The 17,043-nt window shown below is 39.7% G+C and overlaps 3 protein-coding genes across 4 annotated transcripts in view; 1 reads left to right on the top strand and 2 right to left on the bottom strand.

The window, feature by feature from the left end:
* Positions 1 to 4,505, top strand: part of fam166b (family with sequence similarity 166 member B) — a 7,379-nt gene extending 2,874 nt beyond the window's left edge. For both annotated transcript variants that reach the window (XM_017489663.3, XM_017489664.3), the window contains exons 3-6: positions 1,084 to 1,229; positions 1,990 to 2,122; positions 3,327 to 3,539; positions 4,302 to 4,505. In XM_017489663.3, coding sequence (XP_017345152.1) covers positions 1,084 to 1,229; positions 1,990 to 2,122; positions 3,327 to 3,539; positions 4,302 to 4,396 — 587 coding nt within the window. In that variant the 3' untranslated portion in view covers positions 4,397 to 4,505. The remainder of the gene's footprint in view (positions 1 to 1,083; positions 1,230 to 1,989; positions 2,123 to 3,326; positions 3,540 to 4,301) is intronic.
* Positions 4,506 to 4,942: 437 nt separating this feature from the next.
* Positions 4,943 to 14,961, bottom strand: LOC128628677 (AP-4 complex accessory subunit RUSC2). Its single transcript, XM_053687068.1, has 10 exons — positions 14,877 to 14,961; positions 14,566 to 14,772; positions 13,973 to 14,112; positions 13,138 to 13,288; positions 11,356 to 11,432; positions 10,938 to 11,112; positions 10,529 to 10,634; positions 10,398 to 10,444; positions 9,031 to 9,718; positions 4,943 to 8,854 (listed from the first exon to the last, which is right to left on the bottom strand). The coding sequence occupies exons 1-10, from the start codon at positions 14,959 to 14,961 to the stop codon at positions 8,731 to 8,733; spliced, it is 1,800 nt and encodes a 599-aa protein (XP_053543043.1). The 3' UTR covers positions 4,943 to 8,730.
* Positions 13,996 to 17,011, bottom strand: LOC108277173 (uncharacterized). Its single transcript, XM_053686940.1, has 2 exons — positions 14,566 to 17,011; positions 13,996 to 14,112 (listed from the first exon to the last, which is right to left on the bottom strand). Exon 1 carries the CDS (start codon positions 16,396 to 16,398, stop codon positions 15,139 to 15,141), a length of 1,260 nt encoding a protein of 419 aa, XP_053542915.1. The 5' UTR covers positions 16,399 to 17,011; the 3' UTR covers positions 13,996 to 14,112; positions 14,566 to 15,138.
* Between the last annotated feature and the right edge of the window lie 32 nt (positions 17,012 to 17,043).

Genomic DNA, 17,043 nt, shown 5'->3' on the forward strand with positions numbered 1-17,043 from the left:
ATGGCACGGAGAACTGTGTTCACAGACAATGAGTTCTGGAGATGTTTCTGAACCCATGCAGTGATTTCCATTACAGATTCAGGCCTGTTTTTAATGCAGTGCCGCCTGAGGGCCCGAAGATCACGGGCATGCGATACTGATTTTCACCCTCGTCCCTTATACACAGATTTCTCCAGATTCTCTGAATCTTTTGATGATATTATGTACTGTAGATGACAAGATATTCATAGTCTTCGCGATTTAACATTGAGGAACATTTATTCTGAAATCATTCCACACATTGTAGACGCAGTTTTTCGCAGATTAGTGAACCTCTACCCATCTTTACTTCTGAAAGACGCAGTTATATCAACAAAGTTATATCAACAACTTATCAACAGTTATATCAACAAAGCTGTCCAAATGATCACTGCTTTATAGGTTAAAAAGTGATTGTGGGCCAGCAGTTATAAGGATGTCATTAGAGGTTATAGCATGACTACAGTTATACTACATTCTATGGACTCTCAAAGCCTAACCTTCTAGATGAGAAAAGGTCACAGGTTATATAACAGTTTTAAAAGTGTCAACAATTAGAATGTGTCATTATAGGCTATAACATGTTATAACAGTCAGAATTTCCATTTAATGTTTCTATTAAATGCAGTTCATGTAGTTATAGTAGGTTATAGCAGTTATACTATAGGTTCTAAGGGTTAAGCCTTTGACATTTTATAACGTGTCATTGTGGGCTATAACATGTTATAACAGGCAAAGATTGTTTCAAGGTTAAGGACTTTATCATAGGTTATAGCAGTTTTAATATATACTATAATTGGTATTTTATAACTCGTCATTACAGGTTATAACATGTTATAACTGTAAAAGTTTTCCGAATGGTGTTTCTAGGTTATAGCACCTATCTTGACCTATAACCGTTTTAAACATAATAGGCTCTAAGAGTTAATGGCTTGACATTTTAGAACTTGTCATTATACACTATAACAGGATATAACAATAATAGATCTTCATATGGTTATGCTGTGGTATTATTTTTGGACTTTTGAGCGACATGCACTAAAGCTCTGTGTTTTTCACATCAAGGTTTCATCCCGAGAAGTCAGAACTATTTCTCAAAGTCGTACACAGACACGTGTCGAGAAGCACTTAGTGAGTTTGATTCAGATCAGAAAAGGAGAATTCGGCCAGCTACAGCTGACGGGCTACCTGCAGAATTTCCAGACATCAAGGTAAGACACACACATACACACACGCACGCACACACAGAGTTGTAACCTTTGTCACCTCTCGTTCGCCCTTCAGCTCTACCCAGGGTCGAGTCGCTCGTGTTTCATTATGAATGCAGCAGAGATCGAGTATCAGAGCGAGTCACTGTAGTGCAGTCTGTAATCAGGACACTGTGAGGCTTCCACACAGCTTCCACTCTGGAGATACACACTCGGATACATGCTCTGATACACGCTCGGATACACGCTCACAAATATTTAAGCTGAGTAAATGTACTATTTTAAGGAAAAAATAAGGTAATTTTGAATTTGATGGCCACAACATGGCTCAAAAACGTTGGGACAGGTTAGTAAAAAGAAAACAACTGGAAGTTAATTGGCAACAGGATAGCAAGATGATTGGGTATAATAAGAGTATCTTAGAGAGGCAGAAGTTCACCAATCTGCGAAAAACTGCGTATACAATTTGTGGAATTGTACTACTACTAGTAGTAACAGGGATAGTATTTCTACTACTGCGTGTGCTGGTATTAGTACTACTAATACTACTACTGCTACGAATACTACATCCAGTGATGGTATTTATACTACTACTACTGCTGGTATTAGTACTACGACTACTGAATCCTTATAATTATATATAATTAAGTTTTGTTGTTTTGTGAGTCTTGCAGTTTCAGTACACAATTACAGCAGACAAACGTATTCCGGCTAATCAACTCTGAACGAAGCTAACAGTTCTTTATTTGTTTTTCCACTTTAGCGACGGGCACTGAACACTCCTTTGGTGGTTATCTCTAAAGAACCGTTGTCCTATAAATCCATGGACTGCTGGAAGCCCCTCGGCTCTCCATATTCAATGGAAGACGACAACCCACACAAGTACTTCATTTCAGGCAAGAAACCCAGACGAATCTGGGTTTAACACTTTTCTGAATATCCTGTGAATACTACTACATTTGCGCATCATAACATCGCGTCACGTGACTGGTAACGTTAGAGATGATGTATTCATGGAAAGTCGATCGTTTATTCATATTAATTATTAATTCTATTACTATTATTTTACTAAAGTAATTTTTAATTAAATACGTTGCTTGACTTGACGACAGACTTGGTCATTTTGTTGGTTAGTTCAGCTTACTCTCCGAGTTGTTTTCACATTGTGGACAACGTTCGTTTTTTGTAGGATACACTGCTGTCTCATTTGTTTATGGAGACTTTGGGTGCGTGGGTGTTTGGAGGATTGTGAGAGTAAGAAGAACATGCCAATGCTTTGAAGGATGTAATATTTAATTGCGAATCTGTTTTTAGAGGATTTAAACCTAACATGGTGAACAAATTATATTATAGAATTCAGGCAATTTTACTGGGGTTATCTCATACAGTGTAGCAAGTAATAATCTGGAAAGACCTTTGTAATATCACAGGCTAAAACTGGATTTAAAGAGAAGCAAATTAGTAAATGAATCACATGAAAATGAATCTCATGAAAATGAATCAGATGTAAATGAATCACATGAAAATGAATCTCATGAAAATGAATCCGATGTAAATGAATCAGATGTAAATGAATCATACGTAAATGAATCACATGAAAATGTATCACTTGAATATGAATCTCATGAATATGAATCTCATGAAAATGAATGACATGTAAATGAATCATATGTAAATGAATGACATGTAAATGAATCATACGTAAATGAATTACATGTAAATGAATCACATGAAAATGTGTCACTTGAATATGAGTCTCATGAATATGAATCTCATGAAAATGAATCACATGTAAATGAATCATACGTAAATGAATCACATGAAAATGTATCACTTGAATATGAATCTCATGAATATGATTCTCATGAAAATGAATGACGTAAATGAATCATACGTAAATGAATCACATGTAAATTAATCACATGTAATTGAACCATATGAAAATGAATAAATAAATTAAAGACAAATACGTTGCTTGAGAAATATTGTAAAATATTTGAATGTATACAGTATTTTCTAAATGGTACTTACTGAGGTATTGACTGTAACCTTTGACCTTTAACGAATCAGTGATATTATTATACCGCGGTGTGTTTGCAGGTTTTACTGGCTACGTTCCCAAAGCCAGGTTCCTGATAGGTTCTAGCTATCCCAAAACCACCAACAAGGCGCTGATCCAGCTTGGCAAGCAGATGAAGGCGAGTCACAGTGCGCACGGCCTGACGACAGAAAGCGCTGACAATCTGGTCTCATTGCCCAGCATCTACCCCACACAGCAGGGTCTGCTGCCCCGCTACACCGGACACGTGCCAGGTACTGACTGCTTTTTACTCAGAAATATGCAGGGACAACGCGCTGTCGCGAATATTATTATTCAAAATGTTGATCAAACATTAATCAGTTTTAATTTGAACCTTTACAGAAAAATCGCATGAACTTCAGATGTGAATAATAACATAATGACGTGGTTTTAGACACGGTGTGTTTGAAGTTTTTCACATGTACAGACTTTTTTTTTATTTGATTTTTTTCAAATGATTCCTTTATTTTCACGATTCTTTTTGCATGATTCATTTTCTTTTTACACATGATTCATTTATTTGCACGATTTTTACACAGTGTATTTTTATACAATTTATTTTCAGTGATTTTTATACATTTATTCGCACGATTCTTACACAATGTATTTTTTAAATATAATTCATTTTCAGTGATTTTTACGCATGAGTCATTTTTCACTCGCGATTCATTTTTTGACACATGATTCATTTAATCTCACGTGATTCTTCAAACGATTCATTTATTTATTTCCACGTGCAGTTTTCTGCCGGATTGATACGTATTTTCACCTTTTCATTTTCTTTTCTCACGTAATGTATTTATTTCTTTTCACATGTAGTGCATCTGGTTTCATTTTATTCAGATATAAATTTCTGAAATGAATCAAAAGGTTAAACGATAAAGAACGTGAAATGGTTGTGATATTTCTGTACCGAAGCTGCTGTAAAGCAGATTTTCACTTCTTGTGAATGGTCAGTTATATTCAGCTGAGCTGACATGTCGCCATGCCAACAGGATACAAATTTCGATACGGACAGACGTTCGGGAAGCTCACCAGCAACTCGCTAGAGCTGAGCGGCACACGCAGGAAGATCGACATCGAGGAATGAATCATGGAGCTTTAGATGGACCCCAGCAGCTAGTACGATCACCGGCACTCAGGAAAAATATCACAAGAATCACAAATATAAGCGGGATTAAAGGAAAATGGAACATGGAGAGAGTTTATGGAGGTTTATTTGTTGTTATTTTTTTGCGCATGGAACTATTCCAACAGTTATCCTACGTTCACACAGCAATTAGATATCCTAATTATAGTATTATGATGATATCTGTAATTCTAGGATGCTGAAAAATCCTAATAATGCTTAATTCTGACATAAACTGACAATTAATATGTGATCTTTTTTAAATAGCATTTTTTTTTTTTTTAGTATTTCTGGTAAGAAATTTAGGTTAAAAAAAAAACCCTCACAAAACTTCTGATTTGCTTAGACATAATGTGCTTTATTGTCACACAGATCTGATCAGGAAAACCCACAGTCAGTCAGTCAGAGAGGAGGCACTCAAAATAATCACTTGTACTATATATACAGTCAGGTCCATAAGTATTTGGACAGCGAGACAATTTTCATTCGTCTTTTCGCCTCTGTATACCACCACAGTGGATTTGAAATGAAGCAATCAAGATGTGATGATATTTCGTTATGATATTTAGTTCCTATGAATATCTAAGGTTAATGATTCTCGCTTTAACGTTGTCGCTATCGGAACATATTGCGCATCAGGAAGAAAAAACGAAAGGGGGAAATCATATGGAAGGAACAAAACAGCGCATCCTGAAATGCTGTATTCCCCTTATACAACAGAAATTTGCCAACAATGACCGTTTGTACTCCATTCATGAATGATGTCATCATTTTTATCCGCTTTAGTTACATAGAGCGGTGTGGAATATCCACGAAACGAGTTCATTAGAGCAGCTATAAGCAGTCGTTTCCTCACCAGGCTCTCTTGAAATTAATAAAACAAAAACAAAAACGCACCTTGTCACGTTACCAAGAACCTGCAAAGTGCAAACTATGCTGTCGTGAAGACTTTTCCCATGTGGTAAAACTTACAGCTTGACAAAGCACTCACACTGGAGACCCCTTTCATAAATAGTACACATACATTACATACACCGGTTAAAATCTCTATCGTTATGAAACAGTTGGCCAACTAGACTTTTCACTTTTGATAATAAATATAAAGTGCCAAGTAATTTCCTTTACATTTGGTCATTACCGATGACACCTTTAATACACTCAGAAAAGCTTATCATAGTGTAAACATATCGTCATATATATACACATCACCCACTTTACCTCAAACAAAAATGCTACTAAACAGGTTCTTTCAGAGTATAAACACTAGGAACTTTAAAAATCATTACGGTAATTAGAATTGCAAGGACCACTAAGGACCACTGCTTGTACCTTGGGAAGCAAAATGTACCTGTACACTATATATATATCGTTTCTTCTGACAGGGTTCCATAGACGAATGATGGGGAGAGCGGGGCAAATCGTCTCACCCTCTGTCTTTAACACTGTACTGAAATAAGATATAATAAAATAGAAAATGTGTGCCTGAGACTTCATTATTTCATTTGTTATAACATTTGAATGCATCAGAAGACGTAGGAAAGAACGGTCTCCCCTATCGTGTCAGGTCAGAGGTCGCACATCTGCATAGAGCAACGTCGCTCATAGGAAAACTACAGCCTTATCTTCAAATATTGATACCTTTACATTTCACTCTGCATCTATTATAGAAAAAAAAAAGAATCAATATAAACTAAATATGGATTAAATGCTTCACAGGAAAATATCTATATAGCTATCTAATATAGACGCATATGCATTAGTTTGTATTATTGGCATACTGGAGAACACTGGGACAACCGGGACAACTTTAGCAACCAGCTGCGATTACAGTACATAGCAACCACTTAGCAACAACGTAGCATAAATAGCGACAGCTTATGCTGTGTACTCTGACCTCTGACCAAATTAAAGCCTCGCTCATCTAGGAAGTCCTATTTGGAAACTCTGGAAGTTCTTTTCAACACAGAGTTCAGCATGTGGCATCAAAGTAAAGGTGTCCATGTTTTTTCCTCTCACGTGTACAACGAATGCACAGTCAAAAAGGACGTAATTCTTTTGCCAATCTCTTGGAATACCAATACGACACCCAAGCAACCACTGGGAATACCATAGCAACAACCTGAGATTGCATAGGAACCATCCGAGGAACCACCTACCAATACCGTAGCAACAGTTTACCAACCACATAGCAACAACATGGAATACCATAGTAACTATCTAGGAAAACCCTAGGAAGCGTGACTGGGTGACTTGCTTATGCTGTGCTATCACTCTGGGTTGTTTTGTTGTTGTTGTTGTTTTTTTAAAGAACTAACTACAGAGATTTAGAGATTAATTTACAAACACAGAGAACTGTTTGAACAGAAATGAGTTTAGAGTAAAATTTTCTGATCTATTCTCTGTACAGGGAAATTTGTGGAAATGTTAATTTTTTTCTAATTACAGATACACTACACATGGATAGAGATCAGTTTTTATTCCTTTAAACATGTAGACATTTTTTTGTCCACTAGAGGCAGATGCTCTTAAAGAGCTGCATTTCATTTTAAGTTCATTGCTGGCCAATGAAATGGTTCTTTATACAATGGTGTGAAATTTTCACGAGGGCACCATGTATCTCAAATTTGTCAAGAAATCTAAGGGCGTCTTTTAAAACCTGGCTCGATTGGAGCGTTTGTTTTTGGAACTCGATGCGTTTTCTTCCTTGGTTCGGTTTGTTTAGACGTATACCGTACGAACACGGCAACCATGCTCGGATCCGCGCCCAAACCTGAGGTGGTCTCGGCATGATCGCAAACGAACTCTGGAGCAGTTCGCTTGTAGTGAGAAAGCAATCCGGACCGACGGACCAACGAACCAACCTGTATAGCAGTGCATGATGGGAACTACATTGTTACACTTGCAACATGAATCGCAGTTTAACTTGGACCAAATACGAGTTAAAATGCCTCATTGAAATTTGGTCTGAACAACTTTCAAAAACACATAAAAACATCAATGTTTACAAGGTGTTTAGCGAGCGTCTCAAGGAGATGGGCTTTAATCGCTCCGTGGAACATATAAATGAGATACATTATAATAACTACACGGCAACTACACTTAATAACTAAATTATAATAACTACACGGCATGAAAGCCACAATAAGCTCACAGAGCTGCTGTCTATCCATCACGATGGATGACTGCTATGAGCAGAACCCTGGATCATAAACAGGCGCACTCTGACCAATGAGAGATCAGTCTACTCACATGTGACTTAAGGAAAATAAAAAATATTCTGCTAACTCAGACAAACCTGGAATTCGGCTTCTTGGTAACCCGTTTTTTTTTGTGTGTGTGTGTGTGGAATGAATGCTAAGACACATTATCAACAACAAAAACAACTAGCTAACTGAACGAGCTAATCTACAAAACATAACTGACTAGCTAAACTTCAGTAACAAGCTAATATATGAAACTTAACTAGCTAGAATCATTTAACAAAAAAATAATGTACAAGCCATAAACCATAACTAGCTAGCTAATTGAACTAGCTAAATTTACAGCCAACTCAACATACAGTACATCTTAGGTTTGATGGCAAATATTAAAAATTGATATTTCAAATTTACTCGGGAGGCAAATCTCACCCAGTACCTCTAGCCAAAGACACCATCTTATGAAAATAATAATTAAATAAATCAATTAGGAGGGAAAAGAAATAGGTAAAAATTGAACAAAAAGCAAAATCTCGTTACGTATGAGATCTGCAACGAGAAAAAAAAAAAAAAACCCCAGTACTTACGGTAACGATGTACGATTTCTCAAGTATTTTCCACCCCTGCTATTTAGTAATCTTTAAAATATTTTATGTCAATTCATTAACTCTACTTTGGTTAAATCTAAAAAAAAAAAATATTGTACATGTTTAAAAGTCATAGCTGTTTTTATATGTTAAATATGCGCTAGCGGTGCAGTGACGTTTACTATCCACAAAGTGAGACTTAGACTATACGGTACAAGTCTGAAAACCTCTGCTCTGGAATACTCATGTAAGATTTAAGATAAGTTAAACATTGTGTATCTAGCGCCAATGTAGAAACGTTTTGGAAATGTTTGGTATTGACAGGCAGGGGATGATGCAAAAGCTGACTACATAACAGATATGTTTTAATCCTGACAGAAGATTCTGCTGTGCTTTTTTTGTAGACTACATTACAACAAACATCAGTAAAATACCACTTCGGGTTCGTTGTGCTTCTAGGTGATTGTGCTTCTCTTCACACTTCTTGTCCATGTCGCTTTAATCAGTGTTCTCACTGCATGAGTTTGGGTCGCTGTTGCAGTCGACATAAGGTTCTGCTCGTCTCGCTGCTCCACACAGACTGAGCCAGCTGGTCCATCTTTGATGCTCCAAGCTGGAGCCATTCTGAAGGTGGCCTGCCAAAAAAAAAAAAAATGCTCTGGATATGTAATAGTTGTTGGTGAACACAATGGTGTGATGAGAGCTCAGCTGTGTAGACCTTATGAGTTTGAGTTCAAACTAGCGTGGAAGGTTTCGATTACTTAAAGTCATGCATGTCTATGACTGAAGCTAAGATGCTCATGGTACCGACCTGATTCTCTGGTTTTGCTTGATGCTGCGTTGTGCTTTTTCCACTGGCACTGGACTGCCGATCCCAGAACCAAATAATCGGGTCCAGCGCAGCTCCTTTGGTGGTTTCACCTCATCAGTCCTTATTGAGAACTCTTCCCTTCTTCTGTCCTCATTTCCCACCAATGCCTCATTATTTTGTACATGAGGAACGGGATAAGCGCAATCTGCTTCCATCAGACGTTCAGGGATGGGTGTCTGGTTGAGCCACCATCCAGCATGCCTCTTTTTTGAGCAGACTGATTTCTGCTCCGGTTCTCGGGTGGAATGTTTAGAAACCGTAACTGCACAGTCTTGGAGGATCTTGTGTATGTTAGTGCTACACGATGTACGGATTTCCGTCTGGGATGGAGCGCATGGTTCTCTTTTCTCCTTCAATTTAGATCTTTCAGGTTGTCCTTCACTGTTCTGCCTGTTAGGTGTCTTTAGAAATGAGCAGCCAGACAGGGCAAGAAACCTTGACTGTCGGACGGGTGGCTGGGTCTGTTCCTGTCTCCTCTGGAGCCTTGACTCGGAAAGCAAGTGAAGGTCAAAGGGCAACTCGGACAGTGGCTGCAGCAGGAGGAGGAGCTCCTGAAACAGAGATTTACAGGCTGGATCCTGGGACAAGGCCAGGAATGCCCAGGGGTGGTAGTACTCTGCAATCACATCTGTGAGGGGAAAATGATAAGGTACATTCAGGTCAAAATGACACATTTTAAAGGTGCAGTTTGTAATGTTTACAGTTGTAAAGTGCCTCTAAACAAATAATGAGTCAATAGTTTCAAAGATACCCGAGACAAATTGTGATTTGCAATACTGACATGCAACAGATCTGGCGAGTTAATTTATACTAATCTTTTGTTTGACAAATTTATGGCCCTGAAATTAGCTCCGCCCACAGCTGGAACAGTGTTGAATGTGTAGTTTTAAATAAGCACTGAGGGTCATTTGGGGGTAAGAGGAAAGCTTGTCAATGTTTGCATTGCGATTTCAGTTCACTTTGCAGGCATCAGAAGGCCCTAATCATTACAAACTGCTTCTTTAAAAGTAAACGTACACTAAATAAGATTTTTAGAACAAGAAACATTGTGTTTGGCTCAGTCTTTTTGGAAAATAAACTTCAAAAGTTCAATGTTTAATATACGAGTCTTGTATGTAACAAGGTGCAATACACAACACCAGGAAACTAAGACAGCACAAGGATGTACATTGCTTTCAATACATTTCTTTATTACGGTTTTCTTAATTTTTCTTTATTTTTTTATATGTTCAGTAACTATATAATCTTAAGACCTGGGTCACTGGAACATCCAGCGATGAGTTGTAAACAGAGCATTACGCTCTTACCTACACAGGTGCGCAAGTGCCAAAACCAAGACTCCAAAGCAGACAAGCTGTGAAACAATATTATTATTACTACAGAGCAAGTTATTTCATCGATACTAAAAGTTAAACGTATGTTTTGTAGTAAGACTCACTTCAGTAGACCTAAGAAGAAGGCATTAAGCCTCATACTGTGATTGGTCAACTTTGAGCACTTCTTAACTACTGAGACCAGACTGTGCAACATTCGGGTGGATGGGCCTGAAAAAAAAAAAAAAAAAGAGTACATTTATAAATAAATACAAATGCAGTAAACACAAGCACATGGTGTGTGATGCTCTTTAACTCCATAAATCACCTCCAATGCTTGGCCCCAGTCATCGCTCCTTGCCACTTTGAGACATTTCTGTCTTCCATTTTAATTAATCACTAATGTGAATACGGTCTTTCAATAAAGACAACAAAAGAACTTTCTATGGAGCATATTTAATATCCAAGGAGAAGGTGATTTCCATAAAATAACTACGTACAAGACAGCTTTAAGATTGACTAGCATTCCCAAACCTGGCTGCGTCGATGCCTCCACCACACTCCATGGCTTATTACTACGTCGTCCAACAATCAAATCCAGCTTGAAGGGTCTCAGCCCGTCCTGGAGAATGTTCCGGAAAGCAGGGCAAAGCTGATCTAGGACCAGTTGACTGATTCTGGGACACAGTGAGCTGTTCCCCAGTCTAAACTGTGATCAGATTACAGCACGGTCTGTTATATAAAGTCACACAGAATTGTTATCATGGGCATGTTTAATTAACCGCTAGACCGGAACGGCACCTCGGCTCAAGATAGAGCGGCGCTAATTGGATCTCGGCGGGATACGTTTTTGTATCGCTGTAACGTGTTTCATGTTAAATTCATGGGTGAGGTTTTGCCTTTTAAAAAACAGAGACTTTGCTGTGTTTAGTCACGGTTCTCGTGATACTACCTTCTCGTCAGGGTCCGTGCAGGAGCCGAAGTGGGCTGTGATCAAATCCACTGCTACGCTCAGCGATTTCAGCATGTCTAAACGAAGCAAATCAGAAAGCGAGACAGCGAGAGAATTGATAAATATTTACTTAGGAAATTTTGACCACTTTCTTTTTTCTTTTTTTTGACAAATACAGCAGTTCTAGAAAAATATGAAAAAAATTATCCTTACTAATACATGCTTGTATGTTCGTTTTTAGGGCTCACGCTCAGATGGTAATAAAATAGAATAATCCCATAATCACAAAACGAGGAAGAACAGGTGACGGCCCGAAAACAGCAAGTAAACAACAAGAAACCAAGAATAGGAAACTAAGACTCAGACTTAACAGACAAATGGTACGTTAAGACCTCACAATGAAAGGAAGAAACAGCATCACAGTTTAGAACAGACAAACTAATCAATGAGTTAACGCAGAACAGGCGAACACAATCCGATAGTAAACCAATGGCAGGACGCGGGTGGAGACAGGAGTAGAACATAAACAAAGACAAAGCACTCCCTGAGATGGGAACCGACGCAGAATTTGTGACATACAGTATATATATATATTGTATATTGGAGATTATAATTGATATACTGTATATTTACTAAATGTAAACAATCTTAAAAAATCAAATGAATAGCTTTAAGAGGCTAAATACATTAAAGAATATCAAGGAAGCTGAACAGCTACTTTAGGGGGGGGAAAAAAATAGTGCACACACTCACACACTCATACACTCATATAGTACATGGTGCATTAGTCAGTCCAAGACAGGGCGAGTTAAAAAGTAGGTCACAAGCACCTACAAGGAAGCAGAGACCAGAGACTGCAGAGAAATTCGAGTCTGTCTCTCTGTCAGACAAAAAATACTGCATCAATATGGTGCATCAGCATAGCACAAATAACAGACGTATTACACAAGAATCATTCAGGTGCAATGCAATTAAACACATGATTAAAGATGGCGAGCTGAATGGAATGATAGGATTATGGTCAGTATTCAGCGACTATCAATATGCAAGAAATAAAACACTTAAGAGTGTGCTGTTATAGGAAAATAATCACTGATATAGTGTTGTCATGTGACCTGATGCTCAGTAGAGTTACTGTTACCACCTTGAAACTGATGAAGTTATTTACCTATAACAGCACTTCCTAAAGTGTTTTATTCCTCCTATACCAGCGGAATTTTCCAAGAATTACAATTTGTAGTTATTCATTATTGAAATCAAAGCTCCAGGGTCCTTGGGTTTGTTGTGAACTTGGGTTACTGTCAGTGTAGTGGAGTAAAAAACATCTCGCATGCTCTCGCTGATTCCTCCCACGTCCCAAAAACATGCCAGCAGGTGGATTGACTATGCTGAGATGCCTATAGGTATGAAAAAATGTCTGAATCTTGCGGTATGGTGGACCGGTGTACCATCCGAGGTGTATTCCCTGCCTCGTGTCCAGTGTTCCCAGGCTCGACTCGGGATTGACCGCGAGTCAGACTAGGGTAAAGCAGTTACTGAAGATGAATGAATGCATGATAAAGGAATTGCTACAGCAATTGAAAACATCAAACATTTATGAGATTTGTATAAACTTGTAAATAATAATCGGATAGATCAGGTGTCAAATAAAATGTTTGTTCTTTAAACCATGATATGATCCTAATATTTTATCGTTCGCCATTCCGTGAGCCTTATGGGTGCGGGTATTGTCAGCCTGGAAGAGATCACAGCTAACAGGATAGAAATGTTTCCTCATCTCACCTTTCCTCTGCAGCAGATCAATAGGAAGGAATTTAGTGCAGGCATCTGGTGATGAGCAGAACTCTTCAGGCGGTCTATCAGCCAGAGAGGATGAGTCACCATGCTGATGTTGTTCTTTCACCAAGAAGCCTGTACATGGATAGCAGGATACCTGAAATTACCATTAGCAGGGTCGCTGTATTCAGCATCTTATAAAAATGTTAATAAAAATCATACAGGGTAGTTTTGTTGCTCCAAAGATGTGAAAAACAGCCGTGTCGAGCTCCTCGTTAGTGTTGGCTTGATGAACAGCATCTGAGTTGCTTCTTCCAGCACCAGGAAGTATAAGGGAGGTGTCAGAGGTCAGAGATGTCACTGAGGTAATGGCTGGAGACAAGCTAGAACGAGGAAAAACATGCTCTTCTTGTGTTCTTGGTTCTGGTGCTAGACATTTTGGAGATGTCTGATGTGAGCCAGCTTGCTCAAGAAGGAAGTTCTGTAAATGTCTACTGGGAAAATTTTTAAGAGAGGTCTTTTCTTGGCCAGTCACACACGGTTTAAGAGTTGGACAGGTTTGATCTAAGCAAGTATGATTTGCTCCTAGGCTCTTATCAGGCAGAGTGGGTTCTACAGTCTTTGTACTTCTGTAGTTAAGGTCTGGGTGAGCCTGGAAGAACAGTGGGCTGGGTGGAGCCCAATGGGGCCGAATGTGAGGCTCTATTGGGGTTGGGGTACAGGTGGAGCAGGTATCAGCGCATGAGGCTACCTCCAGATGAATGGAAGAATAGTCCAAAGGTGAGAGTGCTAAGCAGCTGGGCTGGTCAGTGCTTTTAGATGCACCGTGTTTGTTACTCACGTAATGGTTTATCAGTGAGCCCAGGGCTTTGCTGGATTGCTTTCCTGATGGTGGTTGAAGGACAAAGGGCTGGATGGGTAGAGAGGTAGGTCTCTGTGGTTTAGTGTCGTGCGCCACTTCTTGGCATGATTCAGGAACTCCTGTGTAAGCAAAGACGCAAGAAGGGTAATCAATATACAATATCAATATACATCCAAAAAGAACCAGTTAATAGACTGTTCATTCATTTATTCATCTTCAGGACATTCTTTATCATGGTTGGGATCTCATCAGCCTATCCAGGGTGCAAGGTGATAGCACAACCTGGATGGGATGCCACTACATCACAGGGTAACATGCACACACACGTTCACACCAAGGACAATTTAATGTGGCCAATCTACCTACTGGTATGTTTATGGGAGGTTGGAGGAAACTGGAGAACTCAAAGGAAACCCACAAGGAGAACATGGCACACAGAAACTCCATACAGACTGTAACCAGAGCACAGTATCAACCCCTGGAGCTGTGAGGTGGCAATGCACCACCATTCAAAAAAATAAATTAATTAAATACTTGACCTAATATTAAATAACACCTTGGGGTTTGCTTACCCATTGGTGGTATGCCAGCAGTTTCAGAGCTCCCAGATCTTCCAGATTCCTTCTCAGTCTTGCTTGTGATTAAGGTTACATTTTGTCCTGATGGAGCTTTCCTTTGAACAGGTGAAATGTTCTGGGAGAACCAGGAGCAAGTAGGATCTTCCTTGCTGTTCTTCACCATTGATGGACTTCTCTCACTCTTCTTGTAGCGGGCAAGCTCTGCAAATGAGGTTTTATGCTGCCTCAGCACATGTGAGGATATACTTATCTGTCCTGGACAGCTCAGCACATGGCGCAGGCCTTCCTGCTTTGGTAAGGAACACCATGGTTTGTTATTCCAGCTCTGAGATACTCGTGTAGCACTGGTGTGTTCATAGCTTTTGGGTTCTGGATCTTTGCACTCGTCATGATGTGTCTTGCTGTGAGTCTTTCTTTCATTTATTCCCTTTGAAATCTTTCTGGTTATTTTGCTTCTCTTCAGTTCTGCGTCCTCATCAACCTGGGAAAGAAGAATATATACACAAACTGGGGCAAATTGAAGCAAAGTAAAATGATTGAAAACCAAGATCCACCACAGTATTAGGACTACAATACCTGGAGGTCCCTTTGGTCGACTTCGGCCACCTCGACGTCTTCCGTCTCTGGTTTTCCGAAGAGAAAGTATTCCGTAGGTGGCGTCATGCTTCCGTGGCTATGAGCTTCGGACCAACTTGTCAAAGACGACCACGCCGGACTAGCGGCAGACTGAGTCGAGAGGTCACAGTTCACCAGCTTGTAATAATTGTTGGTGTATGTAGTCAACTGACCTTGACAGGGAGTGAGATCAGAAATTTCCTGAGATGACAAACCATTACAGTCGGACTGGTAGATGTTACAGTTTGGATCAACCCCACAAGGAGACCAGCACGGAATCAGCTTGAAGTCATCATCCTGGTGCATGGATCCTGATCCCTGGGACTGCTTGGCAGGACTATCCAGGTCATATGGTGTTGCAGGTACCGCATTATTGGTTTTGTTATAGATGGCACTGAAATTTACTAGCACCCCATCAGAGCTGTTGCAAGAAGAATCACTGATATAATCGGTCTGGTTTTGATTCCAAGCCTCACAATCTGACAAGGCATTGGCTATGTTAGGAACATAGTGATAACAGTCATGTTCCTCAAAAGTTCCCTTCTTTTGAACATATCCATCACAGTCCTTTTTATCAGCCCAGTCTTGCTCCTCACAGTCCATTAATATCGGGGTGTCTTCATTGTCCCTGCGAACTTGCAGCCCTGAGTCTGATAGGACTTGTTTGTCATCTCTGACTGTCCAGAAACGCTCCACGATTTTAATATTATGGTTGCATGCAGTGGTACTCTCAGTGCACTGGGTGCCACAAAGCGACCAAGGATTTGTGGCGTATCTCACGGTCTTATCCTTGGTCCCGTTTGAATTTCCATCTTGGCAAAATGAGTACTCTTTACAGTACTTATGCATGTTGTTTGCATATGTATCACAATTCTCCTCAGCCCCATTAACCTCTGATTCAAGAACAAACAACTTACGACAGCGCAGAATTGTAGAGTTGTATCCTCTTGCGTCTCCAGAACCCGGATCTGAGATTCCTGCCCTTTCGTTGGCGCCCGACTTGCTAGTGCGACCCTGGAAGTCGCCGTTCAGCGCTTCGCTTGGGAGGTTTTCCCTTTCAGGCAGCGAGATACTGTGAGTCAGATTCAAAGAGCACGGCCGTCTCGGTTTCGATCCCGGGGTATAAACGTGACAACCCACAGACTTACCATGAACCAGTGGGATGCGTTGGACGATCATACTCTCTCCGGTCATGTTATCAGAGGTAGCCATTTTTCAAGGAACAGTCAGGAGTAAGAACTGAGAGAACAGAAAACGAAGCAGTACCTCCTGTATCTACATCATATCATTCTGCATCTCCAGGAATACCTAATAAACGACAAGGGCGTTTGATATGACATTTGATATTATAGGAAGTCCGATTTCGTATACAAAGATCATGTTATAAGACGTCCCATGAAATAAAAAAAGACATTTAATGTTTATGCTACGACATGTTCACATTTGCTTTACTATCTGTGTATATCTCAAACAAAATGTGAGGTTTGCATCACGGTAAAACTGGCAACTGCATCAAAACTCACCTAGCTATTAAGCTCCATCCACAAACTGAGTGTCAACAACCCACAGAGTCTCAGACTCCGGGGCGGACGCCAAAAACGTCCCCATCGTTTACACATCCAACCGCATAACTCTGAACACTCACTCAAATCATATTGAAATGTTCACTTACCAGAAGAAATCCATAAAAGACAAAGTGAGCTCGGGATTAGTTTCCATCAGACTTCCTTTGGTGTCTCACGTCCCCCCACTTACTGTTTCTCTCTCTCCAGTCTCCTTTTTCTCCACCCTGTCCCTCCCTCCCTCTCTCCCGCTCTCTCTCTCTCTCTCTCTCTCTATCCGTCTGTCTCAGCACAG

This window comes from Ictalurus punctatus, chromosome 16, assembly GCF_001660625.3.
Source record: "Ictalurus punctatus breed USDA103 chromosome 16, Coco_2.0, whole genome shotgun sequence".
NCBI classification, from domain to species: domain Eukaryota; kingdom Metazoa; phylum Chordata; class Actinopteri; order Siluriformes; family Ictaluridae; genus Ictalurus; species Ictalurus punctatus.